This window comes from Babylonia areolata, chromosome 12 (genome assembly GCF_041734735.1).
Source record: "Babylonia areolata isolate BAREFJ2019XMU chromosome 12, ASM4173473v1, whole genome shotgun sequence".
NCBI classification, from domain to species: Eukaryota; Metazoa; Mollusca; class Gastropoda; order Neogastropoda; family Buccinidae; genus Babylonia; species Babylonia areolata.
Window position 1 is genome coordinate 32,381,357 of NC_134887.1, and position 17,949 is coordinate 32,399,305.

The following is a 17,949-nucleotide window of genomic DNA, read 5'->3' on the forward strand; positions in this document are numbered from 1 at the left end:
ACCCTTCCGTTCCTCACCCCTTACTTTTTCCAGCCTTGTTCGTGTGTTTTAACTCTCTCCATACAAACGGCGAAAAAGACGGCGTTAACAGCGTTTCACCCCAATTACCATCATCAAAATATTGCAAGCTGAAGGCTCTTATACTGAAGAGGTGAATGTTGACAAAGAATACCACAATTCTGACGACGGAAGCTAAAGGTTGGGTCATTGAGACACCCACTGGACATCGAGGGGTCTGTGTAGAGGAGAAGAGAGGACTGGTCGTACTGAGTGAGTTAATCCAATGATGGAATGAATGTCTTCACTTTTAAAAGCTGCCATCTCTTAAAATAAGTGTCCGATTTCTTTACGACGAACCTGAAGGCGGATTTCTGTAGTCAGACTCAGGAAATAAATTGATTGATTGACTGATTCTTTTCTTCCTTCCTTTTTTTTTACTTTCTTCTCCTTCCTCTTCTTTCTCAAGTTTCTTCCTTCCAGAGAGGCTTTCCCCAAGGTAAAACTGGATACTCCCATGATGTAACACACATGGTGCAGACTTTCTTTGTGTTCATTTTTAATATATATATATATATATATATATATTCTTTTCTTCCTTTTTGACTCACTTGTGTAAACAAAGTGAGTATGTTTTAACCCGGTGTTCGGTTGTCTGTGTGTGTGTGTGTGTGTGTGTGTGTGTGGTAAACTTTAACATTGACATTTTCTCTGCAAATACTTTGTCAGTTGACACCAAATTTGGCATAAAAATAGGAAAAATTCAGTTCTTTCCAATCATCTTGTTTAAAACAATATTGCACCTCTGCGATGGGCACAAAAAAATAAATAATGAAGCCTAATCATATGCAAACTGCATTTACTGTTATATTTATATTTTTTGTATTCTCTAAATTTGGCACTTTGATCTGATATTCTGACCCAACAACAAGAGCAGTCTATATTATCATTTTTTGTTCAAACAGGAACTTCTTTTGCTAAGCATGGAAGTTTTATTTATTTTGCAAACGTTTTGGTGCAGATAGTAAAAAAGGGAAATTACTCTGTAATTAATGCTAGGGGACTTAATTCGCTTTAAACTGATCTTTCTCATCTTAAACAATACATTTTGAAATTATACACAATACATAAAAAGCTTGGATTTTTTTTTCAGTGTATCACAAGTGAGTCTTGAAGGCCTTGCCTCTCTTGTTTACTTTATTCTCCTTCCTCTTCTTTATCCTTCCTTCCAGAGGAGCTTTGCCCAAGGTAGGACTGGATACTCCCATGTTGTAACACACATGGTATAGGCTTTCTTTGTGTTCATTATAAAATTAAGTATCTCTCTTTCTCGCCCGCGTTTCCGTCCCCCCACCCCCACCCCCCCGAACCTTACAGGATGGTTTCGTGACTGGTGACGTCCCCCCCCCTCACCCCCTCCCCCCACCCCCACCCCACCACCCCCAGGAACCTTGCAGGATGGTTTCATGACTGGTGACGTCCACCCCCACCCTCCCCCCTTAACGTCTTCTCTTTCGCCGTTCGTATGGAGAGAGTTTTTAAGGAGAACTGTGCTGCTGGCGTGTTCGCAAAGGGACTGGGTGGTTTGGACAATGGACAAGCCCTTCATCTACGTCAAAGCCTTATAGGGCGTACCGGAAGTCATCATGCCACGCCACGTCAAACGCTTTTTTTTTTTTTTTAAATCGATGAATACTGTGGAACAGGTCATGTTGTTATCGGTGGTGTTTCTCCGAAGACTCTGCAGTTTAACATCTGTTCCGCTGTGCTCCGACCTGGTCTGAAATCTGCTGGATTTCAGCTCCCTCTGCCCTTGGTTTCAGTCATGAGAAGCACTCAGAGCATGGCTTGACTGGGGACACTGATCACACTGGTAGTTCCATGATTTTTTTTTATGAACATAATACATGAACACAATAAGGGCAGTATACTTAAAATTACACATATGTTACGAAACGTAAAGTGGTAATATATCAAAATAAAGAGGCTGGTCTTTCACATTTCGCCTTCCAAAACAATGCACCAAATACAAAATTAGCAAAGTGCACTCGATAAGAACACACATTTTTTCGAGAAAAAAAAAGAGAGGAATTTTCTTCAACCCTTTACTGGCACACTTTACATGTCAGTCGCTGTTATTTGTCAGAGTGGAGGTGGTGCATGGGAAGAGAACCAGTTCTTCTGTATTATTCAGAGCATAAAAACAGCAACTTATACATATAATATTCCACATACTTGATGCAAGAGAGAAAAGTTTGGATACAGAACTTTGTAATAATGTGAATAAACAAACCAGCTGGAGAGGAAAAGAGAGATGGAAAGTTGAGAGAGAGAGAGAGAGAGAGAAAGAGAGAGAGAAGGGGCGGGGTGTGGTGTTAACTGTCAAATCAACTGTCCCTTTAATATGTCTTGCAATCTCTGAAGAGATAACTATGCCTCCAAAAACCAGATGACGGTCATATAAATGAGAACATTGTGAAAGAAAAAAAAGAAAGATGCTTGTTGGACTTACTGCTTTCCATTTCTTAAAAAGAAAATTATATTCAAACAGTGGTTTGTAAGGAAGCCATTCTTGGTATAAAAAAAAAAAAATTTAATTTCGTAGTTCCATGCTTTTGGCTAGGTCTGGGATCACCTTTGTTAATCTGGGAGGAGAAGAAGTGACCTAAAGAGTGGGACTCAGTAATTCATGATGAATACGCTTACTCAGTTTAAAGTGGGAGGGAAAGTTCAAATGATTTATTTTCCCCACACATACACGCCTTCTTCTGCAAACTTTCCTCCCCTTCTTTCTCCTCTCTCCCAGAATGGGATTGTGGGAGATGGCAGACATCGCGACAAGTAAAAGAAAACAAACAAATAAATAAATAAATAAATAAAATCGTCACGAGACACGGTGGACAAATACAAAACACTAGTCCTGCCTATAAAACACACACTACACCCCGTCTCCCAAAACCCCAGCTTTTGATCCGATTTGTATACTTTTTATTGTGAACACTATCATCATCATCATCATCATCATCATCATCACCAACAGCGGCTTCGTTATTATCATTATTCTTATCATTGTTGTTTTGATTATACTGATATCATCATCATCATCATCATCATCATCACCATCATCATCACCAACAGCGGCTTCGTTATTATCATTATTCTTATCATTGTTGTTTTGATTATATTGATATCATCATCATCATCATCATCATCATCATCATCATCACCAACAACGGCTTCGTTATTATCATTATTCTTATCATTGTTGTTTTGATTATATTGATATCATCATCATCATCATCATCATCATCATCATCACCAACAGCGGCTTCGTTATTATCATTATTCTTATCATTGTTGTTTTGATTATATTGATATCATCATCATCATCATCATCATCATCATCATCATCACCAACAGCGGCTTCGTTATTATCATTATTCTTATCATTGTTGTTTTGATTATATTGATATCATCATCATCATCATCATCATCATCATCATCACCAACAGCGGCTTCGTTATTATCATTATTCTTATCATTGTTGTTTTGATTATATTGATATCATCATCATCATACTCAGGCAGAGGGGTATCACACAGCAGACCTACAGAGAGAGAGAGAGAGAGAGAGAGAGAGACAGACAGACAGACAGACAGACAGACAGACAGACGGACGGACGGACGGACGGACGGACGGACGGACAGACAGAGACAGACACAGATTGCGAATGCTTTATTCATTGATAGTCCACAGCCCCTCATGAAGGGATGTACCTGGACAAACAAACAAACAAAAACACAGCCATATCAAATGTCATACACACATATCAATGGGCATGCCAAACGAATGAATCATCAATGCAATGCATCATCTCTAAATTCAAATGCATTGTGCGCATGCACACACACACACACACACACACACACACACACACACACACACAGTGAGTGAGTGAGAGACAGACAGACAGACAGACAGAGACAAAGAGAGACAGAGGCAGACAGACAGACAGAGACTGAGAAAGAGAGAGACAGAGACAGACAGACTGACAAAGACAGAGAGAGAAAGACAAACAGAGACAAGCAAGCAAAGAGACACAGACACACACAGAGGCAGAGACGGAGACAAAGATACAGTGGCACGCGTACGCAGAGACAGACAGACAGACAAGACAGACAGACAGACAGACAGACACTGAGACAGACAGAGAATGACAGACGCGACTCTGACAACATCACTGGGAGCCAGAAACAACAAGGGACAGACGTAAACGTGGTGGACTGTGTGATGTTTGCTGACAACGACCTCTCTCAGATCCACTGGGCTTTCAATGCCGGCGTGGGAAAAAAAAAGAAAAAAAAAAGCTGGTTTTTTTTTTTTTTGCATTCCGAGCGCTGAACACACGCTGGCTGACACTGCACTGTTTTCCGATTGAAGCAGGATTTCTGCGGTGTGTGTGTGCTGGTGCACTTTGCATGTCATGTCTGCGTTGACGTGAAAATGCTTTTTTTTTTCTTTCTTTCTTTCTCTCTTTTTTTTTTCTTTTTTTTTTCTTCTTTTTCTCTCTTTTTTTTTCTTTTTTTTTTTTACTCACTTGTGATAACAAAGTTATTCGTTTTACTGGATACAGCGCGTGTCCCTTGTTTTTGGGGTTTTTTTTCCCCGTTTCAACATGGGAATATAACGGTAAAAACACGCCGCGCGAAGGAGAACTTGTACGAAAATCAGAGCATAAAACAAAACAAAAATCGAGACAAGATGTTTCCCACGTGTATGGTTCTAGAGCATGCCACCCCACCTCATACCACCCCCCCCCACCCCCCGCCCACGGCCCCTCCCGGCCCCACACTCGCCCACCCCCCACCCCAACTCACACCATACCACTCTACCCGACCACATCCTATACCCACACCCTAATTCACACCCCCTACCACTACCCTCCCCCCCCAACCTCACACCCCAAACCCTACCACTACCCCGCCCCATCCACCTCACACCCCACCCCACCCTCACCCAACCTCACACCCCCACCCCCATCCACTTCACACCCCACACCCTACCACTACGCCACGCCCACCCAACCTCACACCCCCACCCCCATCCACTTCACACCCCCAAACCCTACCACTACCCCACCCCATCCACCTCACACCCCCAAACCCTACCACTACCCTACCCCCATCCACCTCACACCCCCAAACCCCACCACTACCCTACCCCCATCCACCTCACACCCCCAAACCCCACCACTACCCTACCCCCATCCACCTCACACCCCAAACCATACCACTACCCCACACCCACCCAACCTCACACCCCAAACCCTACCACTACCCCACCCCTACCCAACCTCACACCCCCAAACCCTACCACTACCCCACACCCACCCAACCTCACACCCCAAACCCTACCACTACCCCACCTCCACCCAACCTCACACCCCTAAACCCTACCACTACCCTACCCCCATCCACCTCACACCCCCAAACCCCACCACTACCCCACCCCATCCACCTCACACCCCCAAACCCCATCACTACCCACCCCATTCACCTCACACCCCAAAACCCTACCACTAACCCACCCCCACCCAACCTCACACCCCCAAACCCCATCACTACCCCACCCAGACCCAACCTCACACCCCCAAACCCCACCACTACCCCACCCAGACCCAACCTCACACCCCCAAACCCCACCACTACCCCACCCAGACCCAACCTCACACCCCCAAACCCCACCACTACCCCACCCCATCCACCTCACACCCCCAAACCCTACCACTACCCCACCTCCACCCAACCTCACACCCCCAAACCCTACCACTACCCCACCCCCATCCACCTCACACCCCCAAATCCTACCACTACCCCACCCCACCCCACACCCCCAAACCCCACCACTACCCTACCCAGACCCAACCTCACACCCCCAAATCCTACCACTACCCCACCCCACCCCACCTCACACCCCCAAGCCCCACCACTACCCTACCCCCATCCACCTCACACCCCCAAACCCCACCACTACCCCACCCCCACCCAACCTCACACCCCCAAATCCTACCACTACCCCACCCCACCCCACACCCCCAAACCCCACCACTACCCTACCCAGACCCAACCTCACACCCTCAAACCCCACCACTACCCTACCCAGACCCAACCTCACACCCCCAAACCCTACCACTACCCCACCCCTACCCAACCTCACACCCCAAACTCTACCACTACCCCACTTCCACCCAACCTCACACCCCGAAACCCCACCACTACCCCACCTCCACCCAACCCCACACCCCCAAACCCTACCACTACCCCATCCCCTCCCAACCTCACACCCCTAAACCCTACCACTACCCCATCCCATCCACCTCACACCCCTAAACCCTACCACTACCCCACCCCACCCAACCTCACACCCCCAAACCCTACCACTACCCCACCCCCACCCAACCTCACACCCCCAAACCCTACCACTACCCCACCCCATTCACCTCACACCCCCAAACCCTACCACTACCCCACCCCATCCACCACACACACCCAAACCCTACCACTACCCCATCCCCTCCCAACCTCACACCCCTAAACCCTACCACTACCCCACCCCATCCACCACACACCCCCAAACCCTACCACTACCCCATCCCCTCCCAACCTCACACCCCTAAACCCTACCACTACCCCATCCCATCCACCTCACACCCCCAAACCCCACCACTACCCCACCCCATCCAACTCACACCCCTAAACCCTACCACTACCCCACCCCATCCAACTCACACCCATAAACCCTACCACTACCCCACGCCCACCCAACCTCACACCCCCAAACCCTACCACTACCCCACCCCATCCAACTCACACCCCTAAACCCTACCACTACCCCACCCCATCCAACTCACACCCCTAAACCCTACCACTACCCCACGCCCACCCAACCTCACACCCCCAAACCCTACCACTACCCCACCCCATCCAACTCACACCCCCAAACCCTACCACTACCCCATCCACCCCCAACCTCACCCCCCCAAACCCTACCACTACCCCAACCCCACCCAACCTCACCCCCCCCAAACCCTACCACTACCCCACCTCCACCCAACCTCACACCCCCAAACCCTACCACTACCCCACCTCCACCCAACCTCACACCCCCAAACCCTACCACTACCCCACCCCCACCCAACCCCACACCCCCAAACCCCACCACTACCCCATCCCATCCACCTCACACACCCCAACGCCCTGTCGTCTTCATCACAAAATCTGAATTGAGATCTGCTGGATACATGCTATCAATTCGTGTGTGTGTGTGTGTGTGTATGTGTGTGTGTGTGTGAGCGTGTGTGTGTGTGTGTGTGCGTGTGTGTGTGAGCGTGTGTGTGTGTATGTGTGTGTGTGTGTGTGTGTGTGAGAGAGAGAGAGAGAGCGTGTGTGTGTGTGTGTGCGTGTGTGTGTGTGCGTGCGCGCGCCCGCCCCCAACCCTTACACAAACAAGCACCCCGGCAATAAATCAGCACCAACTCGACAATCCCAGATTCCGATTATTTCAGCAGACTGATATTTTCTTCTTCTTTTCTTTCTTTCTATTTCTTTAGGACGGAAAGGGCAGGGGAGTCAGGTGATATATCTCGGGATTCCCCACGAAACCTGAAGTCTGGAGAAAGCCCAGCCAGGTGTGTGGGGCTACGTGGAAGCATGGACCAACAAAAGAAGTTGGCTCCCCGAAAACGGATGACGGCTGCCTCACCCTCGGGCTAGAAACGGTCACGCATCTAAAGGCCCTGTGCACACAGGGGTTGCACGCAGATCATGAACGCAGGTGACGACGAAGACCTGACTAAAACACCGGACTCGGGACCCGAGGTGTGTGATACAAGGTGTGCCTTCATGGCTGCCTCTGTTTTGTGTCACAATCCTGTTGGTCTTGAAGAGAGGGTTTATCGTGGTCCTGGGTATTCTCGTGGCACTTTATGTTGTGGTGTTACGTTCAGCTGGGTTGTGATTTCGTTGCACATCGACCCACTGGACAGGACAGGACTGGACAGGATTGTGTGTGCTGACCATCGATTGGGTGACAGTGGTCGTGCGAATACGCTTCCTGGGAGTTACAGCAGGACAAAATTCTGAATGCACAAACACGGCATTAGTGAGGTTACTGGGAGAAGGTTGTGGCGCATTCGACTGGACTTCTCTGTACTGCATTGCTCTGTCTTTTAACCATTGGCATACAATACAATACAATACAATACAATACAATACAATACAATACGATACGAAAGAGTCCTGGTGCTCCATGACCTGCATGCAACTGAGGCAACACACACACACACACACACACACACACACACACACACACACACACACACACACACACACACACACTCACAAACAAACAAACAAACAATACAATACAATACGAAACAATGCCATACAATTCAATACATCTTTACTCATCCGAACGGGAATTATGCGTACATCCAAAGGCTCGTCACTCACACAACACAGACCCCCTCTCTCCCTCCCCCTCCCCATCCCCCAGCCGAGTCCGACACACACATGAACATGGCAGGGGCCCAACCAAAAGTTCGTCATTGGTGGTGGTGATGTCATCACTGGTGGGGACAAAGTAGGGCAATCTTTGACAAACGTTCAGCGCTGAAAGACTGCTGCGATGTAATGGGTCTGTACGAATCGCACTTCACCTACCTGGACTGGATTAGATTGGATTTGATCGGGTACGATTGTGTCTGCTGAACAACGGGAATGGTTTATACTTGTTGTGCAGCCATGGTTGCTGGTGAACCAAATCCTGAACACGCAAATCACTAGGTTAGGATAGTGTAGGAGCGCTGGAATGGAGTCCATCGGGATGGACTCGGCTAGCGGTTTGCATGGAAGGGAACTGGTTGAGACTGGGTGTGATGAGTCTGGTCTGAACTGGTTTCTCCACGTCCTGAATTGGTCTGCTGTCTTGCTGATAACCAGTTATGACTAGTTATGACTAGTTCTCATTTGTACACTGTTGTGAGGAGTATGTGTTGATTGACTTCTGCCGCTGCTGTTGGTCCTCCCACTCAAATAGAGTTGCTTCTTCTGCTTCTTATTCTGCTTCTTCTTCTTCTGCTGCTGCTGCTGCTGCTGCTGCTGCTGCTGCTGCTTCTGCTTCTGCTTCTTCTTCTTTTTCTTTTTCTTTTTCTTTTTCTTCTTCTGCTGCTGCTGCTGCTGCTGCTGCTGCTGCTGCTGCTGCTTCTGCTTCTTCTTCTTCTTCTTTTTCTTCTTCTGCTGCTGCTGCTGCTGCTGCTCTTCTTCTTCTTCTTCTACTTCCATTCCATTTTTTATCTGCTTCTTCTGCTGCTGTTCCTTCTGCTTTACCTTGGGCCTATGCTGATGATGTGTTGTTGTTTTTTTCTTCTGACAAATCGTCACTTTGTTCTCCTCTTTCGAGGGTGGGAAGGGAAGCACAGAGAGAGAGGGGGGGGACACACACACACACACACACACACACACACACAGAGAGAGAGAGAGAGAGAGAGACAGAGACAGACAGACAGAGACAGAGAGTACACTGAGCCTTTTACCAACCACCCCACAGCTCCAAAGGTCACACGTGGCCATCACGCCACCGTACAGATCCTTACCAACGCACAGAAGTCTTCCGCGTGAGAATACAAACAACCGTTCTTCTGGAACAAAACTGTTTCCCCGCCGCACAAATGTCAAGGTAAGCGATGATGGATATGCACCGAAGTGTATCTAAGTATCGTTCTCATTCATGACTACTTCGTCAAATGAATATCGTTGCCTATTTATCTAATGTGTGGAGCACCGAGTTGTAAGCAGAAAACGCTACCAATTCAGATAGCACACAGGTAAATAAAAGGTACATTGGAACTTGGGGAAGTGTCTATGTTTGTTCCAATGTACCTTTTATTTACCTGTAAGCAGAAAACATAGATAACTAAACAAATGAAGCCAACCTGTCTAAGCGATCTACGAAACAAACTCGTCCATTTCTGACAGCTTCATCTCTGATTTCTTATTTCTTTCTAAGTTTCACTCGTTTCACAACTATCTTATCAACACTGTAATGTAAAACAACATAACAAAGTAATGTTGAACATCTTATCACAATCATTCAACGAATGGGGATAGTCCAGATAAAACATTATGTTCTTGTCTATGATTACAGAATCCAGAGGAAGTGGGGGGCGGGGGCGTGGGGGGGTGTGGAGGCGGGGGGGGAGGGCTATCGTTAATTTGCTGCCAAAATCCTAAGCATTGACGCATCGCCACTCCCTGTATCATCACTCTCGTAGTTATCAGTGTATCTCATCTTGCCTCGAAGGTCCTGTTGGCAAACCGCACAAACCGTACCGCCTCTCCCACAACTCACACGACGTCACAGCAGTGATGTATGCATCACTGGATTTGCTGGGTGCCTGTCGGTCTTCGGCACCAACTAACCAACACCCCCTGTGTTCAAATCATCTCTTAAAAAATAAAATAAAATAAAATTAAAATAAAATAAAATATAAAAATAAATAAATAAATTAAAAAAAAAAAAATATATATATATATATATATATATATATATATATATAAACTCATCTGCTCTCTCAGGCGTTTACCATTTTTCTCTCCGATGTTAAATTTGAGCAGTTTTCTACTCATGGGCGTGCGTGTGTGTGTGTGTATTGCTGACCAGCATGATCAAATGATCCACATGCCCAGCTAATTAGGAAAAGAACGTCATAAATATTAAAATCCTTACTTCACAGGCCTTTTATATTCCAAAAAACTGTCAACTGAAAATATAGGACGGATAAAGAGAGTCACAGAGAGAGACAGAAAGAGAAAGACAGAGGCAGAAAGAAAGGTAGAGAGGGGTACAGAAACTGGGACACACAGAGCCGTCCCAAGTAGACCCCACACACACACCCACACCCCCATATCCCCATAACACCTGTAACCACTCCGTGGCACCAACAGGAGCCGGGTGTGCACACACTCCACGCATCACGTGCCAGTCTCTGGAGGGCTGCGCCCTTGGCATCTGCTGCAGCCCTCGACAGTTCAGCCCCGGAAATTCCAGACTCAGCGTCTGGTGTCTTAGTGATAATATCTTTGTATCTCCTCAGTGCTGCGGCCGGCGAGAGAGTCGGCCATACCAGGGGCCCGGCAAGGCCCGGGAAAAAGGTTTCAGGCTGTTTCCTTCAATCAACATCATCGCATTCCGATCGCCTGAGATGTGCGCGCCGCACACACATCACATACGTATGTATACACGCACGTACGTACGCACGCACACACACACACGCACACACGCGCACGCGGCGCGCGCACTCGGAACTGAGCGCGCAAGACAGAATGCCCATTCTGTTCGTGATTAACCATCAGTCTTGTGTTCTATAAAGCCAACCCCCACCCCCACCTCAACCCCTTTTTTTTTTCTTCTTTTTTTTCTTTTTCTTTTTTTTCAAAACGTAGCATTCCATGGCGGGCGGGCGACTTTCATCGTCTCTGATAAAAAAATAAAAATAAAAAAAAAGGAAAAAGGAAAACAACTAATGTCAACCGAGTGGGAAAAAAAAAATGTTGCCGTCAGTAATATAAAGGAATACAACTTCAAAACATAAATACTAAGATCTCACAGGTGGTCGTCTTATAACCGTCAAGTTGCACTGTGTTTCGAAGCGTTGGACGATACCATTTTGACACACAGTAGGTGGGGGTGTGGGGGTAGGGGGCGACTTCCGGTTCAGTTTCAGTGACTGACAACATGGTGAGACGGTGTGAGGTGAGACCTCTGTTCTTCGCTTTCTCTGCAGGACAGCCAACAAACAGCAGAAGTTGGATCCTCCATGCATCATGGTGAAAATCATCACGTGTAGAGACGGTCGGCCACTCCGAAGCTGAACCGGAAATGATTTGCCCGGACGATGCCGTGCAAAAATCGCTCAGTTCGTTACGTGTTAGCTGCGCGAAGGAAGACGACCGCTGAAGGGATATTAGTGGTTATGACGATTAAGGGATATGAGTGGTTATGACGACCGCTGAAGGGATATTAGTGGTTATAACGACCGCTGAAGGGATAGTAGTGGTTATGACGACCGCTGAAGGGATATTAGTGGTTATGACGACCGCTGAAGGGATAGTAGTGGTTATGATGATTAAGGGATATTAGTGGTTATAACGACCGCTGAAGGGATAGTAGTGGTTATGACGACCGCTGAAGGGATAGTAGTGGTTATGACGACCGCTGAAGGGATAGTAGTGGATATCACGACCGCTGAAGGGATATTAGTGTTATGACGACCGCTTTAGGGATATTAGTGGTTATGACGATTAAGGGATAGTAGTGGTTATGACGACCGCTGAAGGGATATTAGTGGTTATGACGACCGCTTAAGGGATAGTAGTGGTTATAACGACCGCTGAAGGGATATTAGTGGTTATGACGACCGCTGAAGGGATATTAGTGGTTATAACGACCGCTGAAAGGATATTAGTGGTTATGACGACCGCTGAAGGGATAGTAGTGGTTATGACGACCGCTGAATGGATAGTAGTGGTTATAACGACCGCTGAAGGGATAGTAGTGGTTATGACGACCGCTGAAGGGATATTAGTGGTTATAACGACCGCTGAAGGGATAGTAGTGGTTATGACAACCGCTGAAGGGATAGTAGTGGTTATAACGACCGCTGAAGGGATAGTAGTGGATATGACGACCGCTGACGGGATATTAGTGGTTATGACGACCGCTGACGGGATATTAGTAGTTATAACGACCGCTAACGGGATATTCGTAGTTATAACGACCGCTGAAGGGATAGTAGTGGTTATAACGACCGCTGACGGGATAGTAGTGGTTATAACGACCGCTGAAGGGATATCAGTAGTTATAACGACCGCTGAAGGGATATTAGTGGTTATGACGACAGCTTTAGGGATATTAGTGGTTATAACGACCACTGAAGGGATAGTAGTGGTTATGATGATTAAGGGATATTAGTGGTTATAACGACCGCTGAAGGGATAGTAGTGGTTATGATCATTAAGGGATATGAGTGGTTATGACGACCGCTGAAGGGATATTAGTGGTTATGACGACCGCTGAAGGGATATCAGTGGTTATGATGATTAAGGGATATTTGTGGTTATGACGACCGCTGAAGGGATATTAGTGGTTATAACGACCGCTGAAGGGATAGTAGTGGTTATGATGATTAAGGGATATGAGTGGTTATGACGACCGCTGAAGGGATATTAGTGGTTATGACGACCGCTGAAGGGATAGTAGTGGTTATGACGACCGCTGAAGGGATATTAGTGTTATGACGACCGCTTTAGGGATATTAGTGGTTATGACGATTACGGGATAGTAGTGGTTATGACGACCGCTGAAGGGATATTAGTGGTTATGACGATTACGGGATAGTAGTGGTTATATCGACCGCTGAAGGATTAGTGGTTATGACGACCGCTGAAGGGATATCAGTAGTTATAACGACCGCTGAAGGGATATCAGTAGTTATAACGACCGCTGAAGGGATACTAGTGGTTATAACGACCGCTGAAGGGATATTAGTGATTATGACGACCGCTGAAGGGATAGTAGTGGTTATAACGACCGCTGAAGGATTAGTGGTTATAACGACCGCTGACGGGATATTAGTAGTTATAACGACCGCTAACGGGATAGTTATAACGACCGCTGAAGGGATATTAGTAGTTATAACGACCGCTGAAGGGATATTCGTAGTTATAACGACCGCTGAAGGGATATTAGTAGTTATAACGACCGCTGAAGGGATATTCGTAGTTATAACGACCGCTGAAGGGATATTAGTGGTTATGACGACCGCTGAAGGGATATTAGTGGTTATGACGACCGCTGAAGGGATATTAGTGGTTATAACGACCGCTGAAGGGATATTAGTGGTTATAACGACCGCTGAAGGGATATTAGTGGTTATAACGACCGCTAAAGGGATATTAGTAGTTATAACGACCGCTGAAGGGATATTAGTGGCTATATTCAAATCATTGCTGCTTGGCGCTCCTCCTTCTCACTGGTGTAACGTCCGTTCACTACAGGGTGACAGTCATGTACATACACAGCTGGTCGCTTCAGTGGCGCTTCCAGTCTCTCTGAATGCAGGTTAACAAGAGGAACAGACAAACATACACACACACGCGCGCGCGCGCGCGCTCTTCAAAAGGGTGAAAAGAAGAGCCAGTCTGAGGGGCAAGAAGGTACAGACAGACACAAAGAGACAGACAGACAGACATGTAGACACACAAACACTTTTTACAAGACAGAGACAGACAGACACAAAGAGACAGACAGACAGGCATGTAGACACACAAACACTTTTTACAAGACAGAGACAGACAGACACAAAGAGACAGACAGACAGACATGTAGACACACAAACACTTTTTACAAGACGGAGAGAGACAGACACAAAGAGACAGACAGACAGACATGCAGACACACAAACACTTTTTACAAGACGGAGAGAGACAGACAAGCAGACACACAAACACTTTTTACAAGACAGAGACAGACACACAAATAGGCAGACAGACAGACATGTAGACACACAAACACTTTTTTACAGACACACAGAGAGACAGAAACACAGACAAACGGACAGAAACAGAGAGGAAGGAAGGAGGGGCCGGGGGAGGGGCCGGGGGTGGGGGGGTTATTCCATAATCCGATTCATGGGTGTTCGGTTCGATTCTCTTGGAGACGAATGTGGGGATTCAGTCTGCTCGGGGGATTTATTCCACACAGAGAGGATTCCTTATCGAAATACACGTATCGATCTCCAGTTAATGATGGCACCCGATCTGAATGTTTGAGGAGGAAGGTGGCAGAATGGTCAAGACGCTTATCTGTCAATACAGTGTCCCGCGTGAGGGTCTGGGTTCGAATCCCTGTCTCGCCCTTTCTTTTATGTTTGAATGGAACCTGAATAGAAAAATTTACCGTCTAGTCATTCGGATGAGACGATAAACCGAGGTCCCGTGTGAAAGCATACATTCTGCGCACGTTAAAGAGCCAGCGGTAATAAAAGGGATATCCCTGTCAAAATCCCGTAGCAAATGATAAAACGAACACACTTGGTAATAAAACAAACACACTTGCAGACACATTTAGGTGGCGCTTCGTTGTGGCGACGCACTCTCCCTGGAGAGAGCAGCCCGAATTTCACATGCAGTAATCTGTGACAAAAAGTGCTAGTTATTTGTTCAAAACCGTCTTCCTCGTTTATCCCATCATAACCACCGGTTTTTGTTGTTTTGTTTTTGATTAATATTTTTTAAGGTTTTTTTTGTTTTGTTTTGTTTTGTTTTTGTTTTTTGCTGTTGGTTGTTTTTGTTTTTTCTTGTTGTTGTTGTTGTTTTTTGTTTGTTTGTTGTTGTTTTGTTGTTGTTTTTTTTTTTTGGGGGGGGTGTTGGAGGGGATGTTGTTTTTTTATGCAAAAATATTATTCCCCACTTATGCTAATAATAATTATGAGCCTGCACACATGATCAATACTAACAAATAACTAAAAGGCAATCCAAAACAATTACGCAAAATAAGAGACGCTTCGGTGAAAATCAACATGGAAACTGTAATGGCGAAGAACCAGACAGACTAAAAGAAACAAAAGTATCAATGAATGGATGGCCACTGGACCCGGGGCGGACGGACCGTGGAATGACTGACTGAATGGGTGACTGGACATCACTGGGGAAACGCTCAAAGATTCATGGAAGCATCCTCAGTCAAGCAAGTTCTCAAATAGAAACGTCAAACCAGGTTTCAAACCATGTTCTTCAAGTCCACCCACTCGCAAAGAACAACTCAGATTGTCATTATATATATATATTCTTACACGATTCAAACCATTATCAACACCAGACAAATGAATCCCCGCAAACGTGATTCCAAACAACCTCAGTTACTTTGATACAAAGATGTCACGCAACAAAGTAAATCCACATGTTTTATATCATATTGATATGTATGAAAAAGAAAGAAAGGAGATAAAATGGAAGACAAAGGGAGAAAGAAAGAACGAACGAAAGAAAGTCAAAGAAAGAAGACGAAGAGGAAGAAGAAGAACTCTGAGAAGATGATGATGATGATGATGATGAACCGAAAAATAGGGAAAAAAAAAAAAAAAAAAAAAAGAAGAAAGAAACTGACTAGAAGAAGAAAGAATTATACAACATGGAACTGAAAACAGGCAAGACTGAAGAACTTGAGACTAACAACACCACAGAACCGACTTAAGAAAAAGCGGCAATACACAAAGCAACCAACAAAATAAACAAAGAGCAATCAACAAAACAAAACACTGTCAACTCACCCATAGTGTCCCAAAAAGGGTCAATATTCTCAAAGCCAACAGACTGCCACTTGCCAATCAAACCGTCGGCCATTTCTGAACTTGTCAACTGCTCGCTCAACTCAGTCAAACGGGAAACTCAAAAATAGGCTACGAAAGTGTTCTTTTGATCCAAGTTTTATTAAAAATCCTCCCAAATCTGACGTCCTTATTATACTAAACAAGCCTCTGCTCAGTTTTGTCAGTAACTTGGTGGAATTTCGTTCAGTCAAAACTGCGAGTCGAAAGAAAAGCGACAGCAGACGACAAACGTTGAAAACGTGGTGGAGCGTTTAATACCGGGAAGGTCAAGTCAGCAAATGATGCAGAGGCGCAAAAAGAGAGCCAAAAATGCGATGGGCTCGCGTGCTGACTGCTGATATAGCGAGCACGCGCGCGTGGCATGGGTTCCACGGCGCTTGGAAAACACCCACCTACAATCGTTTGCCCACCGAACGTGCTAATCTTCTGTCGTCTGCTGTCGGCCATTGGTTCAGCGCATGATTGCGCGTGAGTGCGAAAAGTGTGAGCTCGTGCATGTTGGCGTTTTGTCTTGTTCGATGAATGGTGATTGGTTCATCGCTGGTGTCTTTAGTTTTTTCTCTCTGGAAAAAAACATGTCCATACACCTCTCTATCTCTCTATCTCCACCCCTCTCTCTCTCTCTCCGTACACACACACACACACACACACACACACACACACACATATATATATATATATATATATATATATATATATAGAAATATATATATATATATATATATATGATGGAGTCGCCCGTCGGTCCGACGGCTGAGTAGGCAGGCAGACTTATCTGTCGGTGTGTGTCCTCATAATTATGGGAGACGAGGCCGATTCTGGATGCCACGCAGCACTTCCGGCACAGGTGTTGCAATAATGTAGACAGAAAGATAGACGTTTAGCTTACTTCATTATCCTAGCTTGGTAATATTTTGTTTCGTCAGTTTGGACTCTCCTTTCTCTCTCTCTCTCTTGTATCTGTTTGTCCCCTGTGGGTGGGTGGGTGGGTGGGTGAGTAGGTGGGTGGGTAGATGGGTGTGTTGTGGGTGTGCGTCAACCGGCATATTCGAGAGACACACTGAGATACATTTCGTGCTGAGTAGCGTCCCCAAAGACGTATCCTTGAAGTGGACTCGCGACGATGCTCAGTCACGGTCGACTGTCTGTGTGGTCCCAGTCTTTAGTTCCCATGGATATAATAATAATAATAATAATAACCACTATCATCACCCTCACCACTGCCACCACCATTGTTACACCCACGTGTTCATACACTTACCGTGACAATACTATGTCATACACTGACTGACACAAACATACAAGGATGCCCACAATTCAATTCACGATCTCGCGCGCGCTCACACACACACACACACACACACACACACACACACACACACACACACACTCACCCTCAACACACACACACACACACACACACACACACACACACACCTGTGCAACACACACACACACACACGCACGCACGCGCGCGCGCGCGCTCGCACACACACACACACACA

General features: G+C 46.1%; 1 protein-coding gene across 3 annotated transcripts in view; it reads right to left on the bottom strand.

Annotated features, from left to right (window-relative positions):
- Positions 1–16,732, bottom strand: part of LOC143288155 (fatty acid-binding protein, adipocyte-like) — a 69,552-nt gene extending 52,820 nt beyond the window's left edge. For all 3 annotated transcript variants that reach the window (XR_013056045.1, XR_013056044.1, XM_076596450.1), the window contains exon 1: positions 16,385–16,732. Coding sequence is in view for 1 of the 3 variants with exons in the window: in XM_076596450.1 (XP_076452565.1) it covers positions 16,385–16,457 (73 nt within the window). In the remaining 2 variants the exon portion in view is untranslated. The remainder of the gene's footprint in view (positions 1–16,384) is intronic.
- Between the last annotated feature and the right edge of the window lie 1,217 nt (positions 16,733–17,949).